General features: G+C 42.8%; 1 protein-coding gene across 1 annotated transcript in view; it reads right to left on the minus strand.

Moving 5' to 3' along the window:
- LOC118422322 (hemicentin-2-like) overlaps positions 1–12699 on the minus strand; it is a 32467-nt gene that overhangs the window by 10725 nt on the left and 9043 nt on the right. The window contains exon 2 of the mRNA XM_035829841.1: positions 7221–7547. Coding sequence (XP_035685734.1) covers positions 7221–7547 — 327 coding nt within the window. The remainder of the gene's footprint in view (positions 1–7220; positions 7548–12699) is intronic.

A 12699-nucleotide genomic window follows, 5' to 3' on the forward strand; every position in this document is an offset into this window, starting at 1 on the left:
GAATTTGGTCTCAATGCGCTCTCCTCATTTCCCTTTGGGGTAGGGCCCAACCAATATCACATAACTTCCCATCCTTCTCTCGATATTTACCTAAAAAATATTTTACCCATTTTTATATGATTTTAATAATACACTAATTTATTTTTATCTCCCTATTATCAAATTTTATTCATAAAAAACCGATTCACTCCTTTGCCAGCTTTTGATACTATCTTATGCTACCGTTGGCTATGCTTCGGAAGATTAGTCCTAGTCCTCTGTCTTTGGTTCTTGCAGGGTCTTCCTTTTCTGGATTTGCAGGTATTAGATCCTACCAAGGCGAAGTCCACAGCACGATGTGTCGATATTTCAGTCAAGTTCTTAGAATATGTCTGTATATGGGCAACCTGGCTTGGAAAGGAAAGGAAAGTGATCTCAGTCCAGTTTAGCTCACTCAAGATCTAGTCTTCCACTTGTCGTGACAGAGAGGACAGACGCTATATACAGTATACGTCGATGAAAATTAGACATCCAGGTAATAAGATATGCCAAAAAGCAGTTACTCAAGCAACTGGACATGATTTTGGAAACGGTCAGAAGTTTTATAGATAATATCCACTACCCTTCGTCAGTGACACTGAGGAGATGTACATGCGACGCCTGGCATGTTTCAAATTTGACGACCAAAACCTCTGCTTGGAGAACAGCTCCCGTGAACATGCCCGTCCGACTTCCAGCGTGATCATGATGTACCGCCGCTAATGGAAATCCGATTATCTACATTATGAGGAGTGATTACTGCTAGTGAACCTTCTTAGCTTCCGTACTTTTCTTTCTAACCACAACGGTCCTAGTTCTCTATCTTTGAGGTCTTTCCCAAGTAGGCCTAATTATATGTTCTTGCAGTGTCTTCCTATTCTGGATTTGCAGCCATTAGATCCTATGTGGTCACAATTTCAACCAATAAGCTGCCTAGTGACCCCACTGTGTTGTTCTTACTATCAGAACAAAATATTCCATAAGGCGAAGTCCAAAGCCGGTTCTGCAGGTGAGTCGGTCAACGTGCATGAGTCGCCTGGCATATTCCACATTTGAGGACCGAAACCTCAGCTTGGAGACTATGCCCATACCCGTCCGACTTCCGGCATGATGTACCACCTCTAATGGAAATCCGATTATTTGCACCTAATCATGATCCTTCTTAGCTTCCATAGTTTTCTTTTTTGAGGAACAAAACCTCTGCTTGGAGAACAGCTCCCGTGAACATGCCCGTCCGAAGTTCATCATGATGTACGGCCGCTAATGGAAATCCGATTATCTGCGCCATGAGGACTGATTACTGATCGTGAACCCTCTTAGCTTCCGTACTTTCTTTCTGACCACCACGTTCCTATTTCCCTATCTTCGAGGTCTTCACCTAGTAGGCCTAATATGTTCTTGCAGTGTCTTCTTATTCTGGATTTGTAGCCATTAGATCCTATGTGGTCACAATATCAGCTAATTAGCTGCCCCCACTGTGTTGTTTTGACTATTAGAACAAAATATTCTATATGGCGAAGTCCAAAGCCGGTTCTACAGGTGAGTCGGTCAACGTGCGTGAGTCGCCTGGCATATTCCACATTTGAGGACCGACACCTCTGCTTGGAGACTATGCCAACGCCCGTCCGACTTTCAGTGTGATGTACAACCGCTAATGGAAATCCGATTATCTGCACCATGAGGACTGATTACTGCTGTGGGCGTCCGAGCTCAGGCCATTACTGTAAATCAGGGGCTGCTGGTCCAATTCCCCGGATCGCTGAAGTAAATGAATTTGAAATTTCTTCTCCATAGATTTTTCAGTTCATGATACCTTCTATTGTCACCGCGGTGCAGTGAACGGGTCAAGAATCGTCTAGGTTTTTACACCGATTAGTACACGCTTTCAGGCAAGCTGATTTTTATGATTCATTGTCAACCAGGGGCTGTCGTTTCAGTTCCCTGATCGCACCAGTAAATGAATTTGAACTTTCTTCCATAGATTTTTCAGTTCATGATACCTTCTATTTACATCACGGTGCAATGACCAGGTCACGAACCATCTACTGTAGGCTTATTGGTAGTATTGTAAATCAGGCTTGTCCGATTCTCCTTTGCACTAGTAAACGAATTTGATATTTCTACCATATATCCTTCTCTTAGTGAGGCCTTCTATTGTCACCACGGTGCAATAAACAGGTCAGGATATACATCTAGGTTAACGTTTTTACGCCGATAAGTACACGCTCTCAGACAAGCTGATTTGTGTAATTCATTGTAAACCAGGGGCTGCTGGTCCAATTCCTCAGGTGGCTGTTGTAAATGAATTTGACATTTCTACCATAGATTATTCTCTTTATGAGCTCTTATATCGTCACGGTGCGATGAGTAGGTCAGGAGTCATCCGTATGCCGATTGGTATATGTTCTCAGATTTATGCTGATTTATGTTGCAAAGCAACCGCATTTTGCATAAATTTAAGAGGCATAAAGTCGCAAAATGAACCAAAGAAGCATATATGCAGCAGTTCTCTACCACTATACCTCAGTAGAGGAGGTGGACCCTATAAAGGTTTTGTAGTTTATGATAGTCACTAACTCAAAGCAGACGTGTAAACTGGATGAAAAAGAGACGAATTTGGCTAAATAAGGACAAATACGTTGCCATGGGTATTCAGTCTTTTGCAGTCTATCCGCTGGCCGGTCAGTTCACTCCTAGGTCAACAAAACCAAAGCATGTCCAGGTCAATAGATACAAAAGATCGAAGTTCTGCTGCAGTATACGTATACCAAGGTCACACACAAATGGGCCCAAAATTGACCTTGGCCTTTGTCTTTCCAACACTTACCCACATACTAAATATCATTACAATCCCCCGAACAGTCTTCTTCGTTTCACAACCTCTTTTTATTCTTCTGCAGACGTTTCGGTGACTGTCTGTCACCTTCATCAGTGCAAAATGAAATATACTAACGTTACTCGGTGCGATATGACCTATACAGTGCAAATCGAACTAAACCTACTGTGACGTAATTACTTGACACGGAATGTTCTCGAACGTGATACGTTAATCATCCTTGCCACTTTGTGACGTAGTGGCAAGGATGCGGTCCCAAAAAGTTCGATTTGCACTGTATAGGTCATATCGCACCGAGTAACGTTAGTATATTTCATTTTGCACTGATGAAGGTGACAGACAGTCACCGAAACGTCTGCAGAAGAATAAAAAGAGGTTGTGAAACGAAGAAGACTGTTCGATTGATCTACCAACCTGATGAAACTATTTACGGATCATTACAATCCATTCAGAGGTTGACCACAGATATGCGGAAACGTCAGACAGACACACAGACACACCAAAAACTATACCTCCATTTTTCGTGGAGGTGATTAACTCATACTAGGCTTTTATTCCTAACTTGCCAAAGTCCCCTATTACTATTCGGCCATGCTGCAGTCTGGTAGAGATTTAAGTTTATGATCCACTGCTCACCGATTTACGTGTTCTATGTAGTTTCTACCAGACTAACTTACCCTTGCAATAGGGAGAATATTTGCCAGGGGAGTTTGGCCAGTGGCCATCATAGAGTTTCATTGACCGACGCAATTAGGAAATGCTTAGTCCTTTTAGTTGTTGACCCTTATGGTCAAGAAAGCCTTTTAATCGGATTCTACATCTATACCCCAGTAGGAAGGCCTGGTGGAGGCTGTTGCCTAGTTATCTATTCATTGGGATTTTTACCACATAAATGAACTGATTGACATTACAGGTGGTTATCAACTTTTTGAGATGTTAACCCGGAGACCAGACTATAGGGTTGAGGGGGCAGATGATCTAAGCAAGCCTGACCTAGGCTCGTGTTCTCTCGCGAGATCGTGACTAGGTCATTCTCCGTGATCAAGATGTGCTGTCAGACATCGAGAATTTGTGGTATGTACCTAACATTTAAAACAGAAATTGCTTGAAGAAAATTTGGAGTAACTGTATTCATACGTGACTGATGAACCTCTTCAGCGACATACGGATCAAATTTTCAACGACCACTGTCACCTTATTCAGGATCAATACTGATGACCAATCACTTCATAACGTAATCTCGCGAGAGTTACGGACACGTGGTCTAACTAACACGTGATCTTGCGGATACGTGTCGTCAGCAATTGGTCAAACGTGCCAGGAAGTTTATAACGCCCACCGTCTCTGTTCAGTGATGACTGGAGTGCCCTGATGTAAATGGCCTCCTTTATACCTCTTACAAAGCAGTGCTATTCAGAGTCCAGTAATCTGACTTTGTCCAGTAAGGCTTAGGTCACATTTCCAAACCTGGGCCCGGCCGGAATGTTTAAAGAAACGAAAAATTAAAATGCATACCTAGAAATATACACAAATTATGCCCCTGAATGTTATGTTGACATTTTGTGTATTTTGATGTCTTTTATATCATTCTTTTCTCTCCCGAAAGCTGCCCGACCGGGCCCCGGTTTGGAAATGTGACCTAAGCCTAAGACGGTATTACCCCACGAGCATTCTCCTCAGACCTACAGACAGACTCCAGGGAGATGGAGTGGGGAGGTCAGCGGTTCAGAAACGGGACACGAATCTGTCCGTAATTCACCCAAATTAAGGTATTGTCCACTCGGAAGCGGGAGTCGGCAGCCATTAAACCAAGTTAACCACTCCTATCGGAAATCTCTACACGTCCCTGACGACACGTGCACGGGCCCCGCATGCCGATAGATCATTGAGTTTGGATGATTACGTTGCTGCACACGTTTGGGCGAACAGTTGGTCGTTAATGTATGAATGAAGACCTTTGTTGTAGATTCTCAATCAGTCTAAGTATTGGTCACAACAAAGACAGAACACAAATGCAAAAGTATCATAGATATGGTTTAGCGTAGAAGTTCGGCCTCTTCTCCTGTTTTGGTAATGTAAAAATGCAGGATTATATAAGTTAAGCTATAGTCGGTTTGTCAAAACGTATGAGGGACATACATTTTTCAGTGTTACTGTACTCATATGTCTTAGGTGAGGGAATCTACTTTCTATATAACTAAACATGATACTAAGATTAACATACATATAAAACACTACATCTTCTACAGTGTTTGGGGTACAAAATTGACCGATTCTCTGTTCCAGCGGATTGCGCTGATTACGTTGCTGCACACGTCTGGGCGAACAGTTGGTCGTTAATGTATGAATGAAGACCTTTGTTGTAGATTCTCAATCAGTCTAAGTATAGGTCACATCAAAGACAAAACATTCATGTAGAAGTATCGTAGATTTAGTCTAACATAGAAGTTCCTTCTTCTTCCGTCTTTGTCATGTAAAAATGTAAGATTATATAGGTTAATCTATAGTCGGTTTGTCCAAAAGTATGAGGAATATAACTTTTTCAGTGCTACTGATATGTCTAAGTTGAGGTTATCTACTTTCTACTAACGCTAGTTCACCTTTATCCATGGGATAACCTATATTCGTTCGTTGAAAAAGGGGTATTTAGGGATGTCAAGTCGTCGTTCAGCGGTTTAAAATTGTATTTTTTTTTCATAATATTACTAGTTTGAAACCACCGTTCGTCGAATTGTACAACGGATATAGGTTACCCCGCGGATAAAAGTGAAATAAATTAACTAGTTATAATACTAAAATTAACATACATATAAAACAACCTGCGACACTACATCTGGGTCAGAAAATTGACGGATGCTTTGTTCCATAGGATTGCACTGATTGCTTTGCTGCGCACGTCTGAGTGAACAGTTGGTCGTTAATGTATGAATGAAGACCTTTATTGTACATTTTTCCCAATCAAGCTAAGTATAGGTCAGAACAAAGACAAACATTCATGTAGAAGTATCTAGTCTAGCGTAGAAGTTCGGCTTCTTCTCCCTTCTTGGTAATGTAAAAATGTAGGATTATATAGGTTAAGCTATAGTCGATTTGTCAAAACGCCTGAGGAATATGAATTTTCCAGTGTTGCTCATATGTCTTGGGTGAGGTAACTTTCTATATAACTGAAAATCACATTTCTATCATTAACATACATAGTACAATTCACGACAATTAGTCTTGTACGGTGTCTGGGGTACGAAATTGACGGATGCTTTGTTCCAGAGGATTGCCCTGATTGCTTTGCTGCGCACGTTTGAGGGAACAGTTGGTCGTTAATAGATAGCAGAGGTTGAACGCCGCGCACATAACAGATGGGGTGGGGGCAGGGCGAATTCGTCTCTCTCATTTCCAATCTTTGGGCGCAATTCGGCGACCCAGATTGGTGGGAGATGGAGCGAGAACAACCGGCGAACAAAACAACCCGTGCTGGGACATGGCGTCCTCACAAGGGAGGGTCATTTTAAGTCCAGGATTGCCTGAAAAGCAGGTCAAGCTTTGACCTGAGTGTACACTCCTGGTTACACAAAAAGTTGAAAGCTGCACGGAAATGAGCTTTTGTCAAAGAACATCTTTAAAGTGGGTTCAACCGTGCATATGTATTCAAGTCTGCATGAGGTCCGTATGTAAGTTTAAGTCTCTACAAGGCTTCACATGTCGACGGAGAAATGATAGAAATTGGACAAATAGAGACAGATAACATGCCAACGGAGTTAGCTGGGTTGCAGACCATATTCCTTGGTCAGATAACGCGTTTGACATGTTATCTGTCTATATTTGTCAATTTCTATCACTTTCCAGCAACCTGCGGAGCTTGCTATGAATTCCATACAGACCCCAAACGGACTATATACGCACGTGTGAATCCACCTTAGGGGGACTGTGCGTACATCAAGTCCGTATGAGCTATATACGGAACCCATACGGACTTGATGCGCATCGAACAACACCCCTAACATAGCATACAGCAATTTGTATCTCCGGACTGGGTGTAGTTTTACGGGAAACCGCTAGGTACGAACGATTTTATTATCGATTGGATTGTATAACGATTATATGACGATTAGGCTATAGTTATTATCTGTGCGTCATGCGAACAGAAACCAAATTCGCCATCGTAAATCTATACGATAGCTGCTGATTGCTTTTAAGGTAGGTCGTGCCAAAGACCTCCTGATTGTGAATGGTCGTCGTAATTTGAGACGGCTGAGAACCAATCGGTCCCGGGTTCAAATCCAGCCATGTCATCACACGCATATCAACAGTATGAAAAGAAAACTACTTCGATTTTTCATGAAGCAAAACGTAGGGTTAAAAAGCTACTCACCGACTACAAACAGCTGCATGGTTGTGGCCCCCTGTACGGAGAAGGCGCTGCACTGGTACTTCCCCTCGTCCTCCAGCCGGGCGTTCTGTATCCTCAAGTTAAACTCGCCTCCTTCCGTGTCGCCTACAATGGAGTAGCGGGAGAACTCGGGCGCCACCACGCTGCCGGCCGAGATGTGGTGATGTTTGGCCTGGGAAGCCCGGTTGTACCAGTGCCAGTTGACCACGTCCTGCTCGGACAGTCCGGACAGGGAACAGTTCAGAGTCACGTCGTGGCCGAGCAGCACAGCTGTGGACTGGGGAACCGTCCTGTAGACCGCAGCGTGCGCTACAAACACAGGGAACACAACAACTAAGAGCAGGCACAGATCACATTCCATCCGGGAGGACCACATCTGTGTGTGCGGTAAGTGGGTGGGAGGTGTGAGAATCCGCGGCAAGCGTCCCCACGCAGGGAATGGAGCACTTAAGAACACGATCTAACACACCATCAATCCCAATGGTTTCCTACAACACGCCGCACATCTCAAGCCCCCGTCACAAATCAAAAACTGAGCTCGACCGACGTGTCGTCTAGCTCAAAATGGGCACTTTCGGTGCGTGTCCAAAGTTCGGCCGACGTCCTCACGACTACTAGGGCTTTGGGCGATTTTTAGCAGCTCGTCCGTTTGGATTTAAACCTCTATCCGTGCGATGTCAGCTGTGCACCAAAAAGGCAGAAAAGGCAATAAATTAAACTATTTTCGGAATGAAATACAGAGTCCAGTCCAACTTGTGACGATCTTCAGCGAAAAATACAGTCTATGCTGATTTTAGAATTCGGTCTGCGTTCGCTTGAATTGTGCCGCCTACACTCTCCACTTCAAAGAAAAACCTATAGAATATTGGAGTATTCGTTTACACAACCAGTTCTGCTTCGTATCTGCTTAAGCTTACCTTTATTCATGAGATTATTTCTGGCACGACCTACTTTCAATCCAATCAGTGGTTTTCGGAAAGATTATAGCTCCGTCTGCTGCTTCTTTGGGCCATCAGGAGTGTTCAAATGTTGCTGATATCAAGTGAGAGCAGCGACTGCATTTTATTGACAAAGAGCCAACTTTTCAACAGCGTCGTTTCGGGCGGATTCATCAGGTTTAACACGGCGTGGTTTAATTTACCTAAGAAGTGATGATGCCACCTGCATACGGATCTATAACGTCGCTTTGCGTATGTAGCGTAACGATATGGTGTTTGGCGCAAAGCCCAGGGATCCTGGGTTAGTCTCCAAGCAGACCCTTATGCCTGGTTAAGATAGTATCTAAGCTGGACAAGGAGTATAGCAGGCCAAAGGGAGTCAAACGTACACCGGAGGTCTACCTGCACTGAAACAAGGAGGTGCATTTCTATTCAACAATGGTGTTGCTGCTCCCTCCCTGTAGCAATGTGCTACGGTGCTACACTCCTTGACCAGCTTTGATACTATTGTAAGGCACAGTAGGGTCTGCTTGGTGACTTATCCCGAGTTTCAGTCCTTTTAACCTTTAGAAAAGCACTCAACACGATTTTCCTCACTTCACTCGGGTTAAAATGAGTCCCTATCTTGGGTTAGGGACGTCACTCGGATAGGAAGTTGAATGAAGTTCGTGTTAGAGGAGAGTCACATCTCAAGCGCGTTAAAGAACCACCACACTTATCGAAAAGAGTTGGGCCCTTCCTGGTGTGAGACGATCAAATGAATCTGTACGGATATGCAGCTTGTATTGTTCAGTTGTTATGTTACCTGATATGATAATAAACTATAAGGAGGTTTATAGCTATGTGATACAAACAAACCAGGAAGATAATTATCTCTAAGCTATCAGTCATGGACGCTCGCAGTCATAGAATTCAAAATTAAACACAACACAAAAATAACTAGAGATTCCCAATGTACACGATCACTTTGGTTACATCATGTCCTTCATCAAACGACAGTGTGCGTCGTGTGTGGCGTCACTGCTTTCGGTTCGTAATCTAGAGGTCCCGAGTTTGATACTCGCCGTACCCCCGACGTTGTGCACTTTACACGACGTTCCTCACTTCAACTAGGTGTGAAAATGGGTACCTGACTTTGGTCGGGGAGGTAAATTAGGAAAGACTACCTTTACTTTCTGTCTGTACTGTGAATGTGGCACTGTTGATATAAGTTACTATATTGAGTGCAGTGACACATTGTCCTCGTCTGTCAAAGAGCAAATATGATTTTTTTTAATCGACAGTATTAATGATGATTGTCTTTCAGGGCTCCTCGCAAATATCAATACTTCAGATAAATGCTTATGAAGACGTAAGGTACCAGACTGCACTGCTTTCAGAAGCAGCAGAGCGGAGAAGTGAATCGATGGTATTGTCAGGCATCTGGTAGTGAGAAAATCAGCCGATATCTCACTCTCACTGCGTCAGGTCAACAAACACTACAATAGTTTTCATTTGACAAGATTGCGAGATTTGGACCCATAAACGTGTAAAATTTTGGCCCACAAACTACTGATTTCGAGTATCACTGCATGAATAGATTTAGAAATAGAATTGGTAATAGTTAATTTTGGCATTTGCTGCTTGAACCCCAACCGATATCTCACTCTCACTGCGTCATTCGGACAAGAAATGGTTTTGATTTGTCAGTTTTGGACTCGAAAACGTGTAATACTTGGGTCTACAAACTGCATCTAACTGATTCTGGGTATCACCGGATGAAAAGCGGGCTTTACCAACAGCAGCAAATGTCTGGTAATGGTTGATTTTTGTATCTGACGCTTGAGAAAACTATTATCAGACTTATGTAGAATTTACCGCTATTGTTAGGGCAACCAGTTCCACACGTATCGGTCTGACTTACCTTGGACATGATAGCTCAAATAGCGCTTGGACTTAGATATGAAGAATAAACTCCACAAAAAGCTGGTTTTACCAGTAGCGACAAATACATCCAAGAAACCTATACTAATGCCGTGTATCGCCTAATGCAATCATTGCCAAATTTACCCAGTAAGTATCATTCTTGGCAAATCCCAATTTTTGTGCTGTGCTGACCAACTATTCATCAATAGATAAGCATAGAGGTAAGGGAAGTCCTATAGCGTGGGGCCATTGTGTCTAGGGCACTATTCTGTGAGGCCGAGCACATCCCCCTCCTTCCACCGCCTTTTAACTCCCCAACCGAACTCAGGTTCCCATTTTTACACCTAGATGGAGTGAGGAAAGTCATTAAGCCAGGGATACCAAGAATCGAACTCGTGACTTTTCGATCTCGTGCCCGCTTGCCTGACCACTTGGTCATTGGACGCCACACACGAGCTGGCTTCATACAAGCCGGGTTCACACTTGCGTATATATATATATATCCTCCTACCGACCTTACACCACTGTTTACAACTGACAGAGGTGTAAGACAAGGATGCAACCTCAGTCCTACTCTTTTCAGCTTATTTATAGATGATTTAGTTAAAGATTTAGATACCCCCGACTGCGACCCACCCTCCCTACACCACCTCCTCGTTTCTTGTCTACTTTACGCAGATGATGTAGTACTACTTTCAGAGTCTGAAACCGGCTTACAATGTGCCCTTGACAGGCTTCATTCCTTCTGCGAAAAATGGAAACTGCAGGTGAACCTAAAGAAAACTAAAGCCGTGATCTTTAACAAATCAGGGAAACTCCTCAAGAACATAAATTTCTTATTTGGCGTAGATAACATCGAAATAGCAAACTCCTACCCCTACCTAGGCCTGACGTTGTCCTCGTCAGGTACTTATTCCTTAGCTAAAAAGAATCTGCCTCTAAAGGCACGTAAAGCTGTATTCGGCCTCAAACCTCTCACTCTTTCAACGATGTCCCCCAAGACTCTACTTAAGCTATTCAATACGTGTATTAAGCCCATAATGTTATATGGTAGTGAGATTTGGGGTATAGACTGTGGAAAAGATAACTGCCCAGTGGAAAATATCCAAACCCGCTTTTGTAAAAATATTCTTGGCGTGCACAGGAATTCCTGTAACTCCGCATGTAGAGCAGAACTCGGAGTCTATCCAACAGGCATAGATATAGCAATCCGCATAGTTAAGTACTGGCTACGCCTTAAACAGTTAGATTACTCTACACACCCTTTACAAATAGACGCACTACTCTGTCAACAAAATGTACCTTTAAACAATCATAAGAAAACTTGGCTCCAACATGTAAAACAAATACTTGATGATAATGGTTATTCCTATCTATGGAACTATGCTCACTCTAGAATAGACAACAAACATATTTGTACATTGTTAAGGAAAAGACTGTCAGACGTGTATGTCCAAACCTTTTTCCAGCAATTGTCTAAAGATAACGGCAAACTAAGATTTTACAAACATATCAAAACCGAATATGCCATGGAAACCTATCTATACCAGAACGACGCTGACAAGAGATCCAATGTATGTAAGATAAGAATCAGTGCTCACTCACTAGAGATAGAAAAGGGTCGTTATAAAAAAAGTGCCAGTTCAAGATAGATTGTGTAAATACTGTACGACGGATGCAGTGGAAGATGAAATACATTTTATATGTAACTGCCCCCATTATGAGGACGAAAGAAACAACCTTTTTGACACAATCAAAACATTATTTCCAACTTTTCACCAGTTAGTAGACCTCAAAAAAACTATATTTCTGTTAAAATCACAGAACCCACTAATCATTAAAGAAGTGGGACTTTTCATCAGCCACTGCCTCCAAAGAAGAAGTCAAACCACCCAGTAAAGAAAGTAGAAGCATGTACATAGATAGCTGACGTGTGTGTATTTAGAATAGACACTTGTTACTTTTCACTGTCTGTATCATTGCAATTAGCCTACGGGCATGGATTTGCAAATAAATATATTATATTCAAGTCCGTGTGAGGTCTTAGCTTCCACCATACTCCACAGTTCGCTAAAAAATATTAGAAATTGGAGAAATGTTAGACACATAAGAAAACAGAGGTGTTAGCTGTCTGGGGAGTATAGTATGCAACAAGTTAACTCCCCTGGCGTGTTATCTGGCTATATTTTTCAAATTTCTATCATTTTTCCGGCGACCTGTGGAGCCTGGTAGAGGATAAGACTTCCATACGGACCTCATACGGACTTGAATATATGCGCGCGTGTGAACCCACCTTAAGATTCTCCAGACCCAACGACAATGGGAATGTTCGTCAAAAGTTAAGTTGTCCAAGAAATTAGACTCCGGTAATGGCTTCACGCCGTCCTCACCTCGCCACCCCGGGCCATCTGGACCTCCGTCTGTCACACATACGTCAGTTTTACAGACGTACAAGTCTTCCCTGACACCTTCCCACAGCCATTAGGTTGGGAAACGGTCTGTGGAGGCGTGATTCCGATCTTCAAGTCAAATAATCGACTTCAGAAGTTCGGAATAGTGACCTTTGAAAGCTTCTCCACCTCTCCGCATTGACTTTTCCAAACTTTAAACGATGGTTT

The sequence above is a fragment of the Branchiostoma floridae genome, chromosome 9 (assembly GCF_000003815.2).
Source record: "Branchiostoma floridae strain S238N-H82 chromosome 9, Bfl_VNyyK, whole genome shotgun sequence".
Taxonomy (NCBI): domain Eukaryota; kingdom Metazoa; phylum Chordata; class Leptocardii; order Amphioxiformes; family Branchiostomatidae; genus Branchiostoma; species Branchiostoma floridae.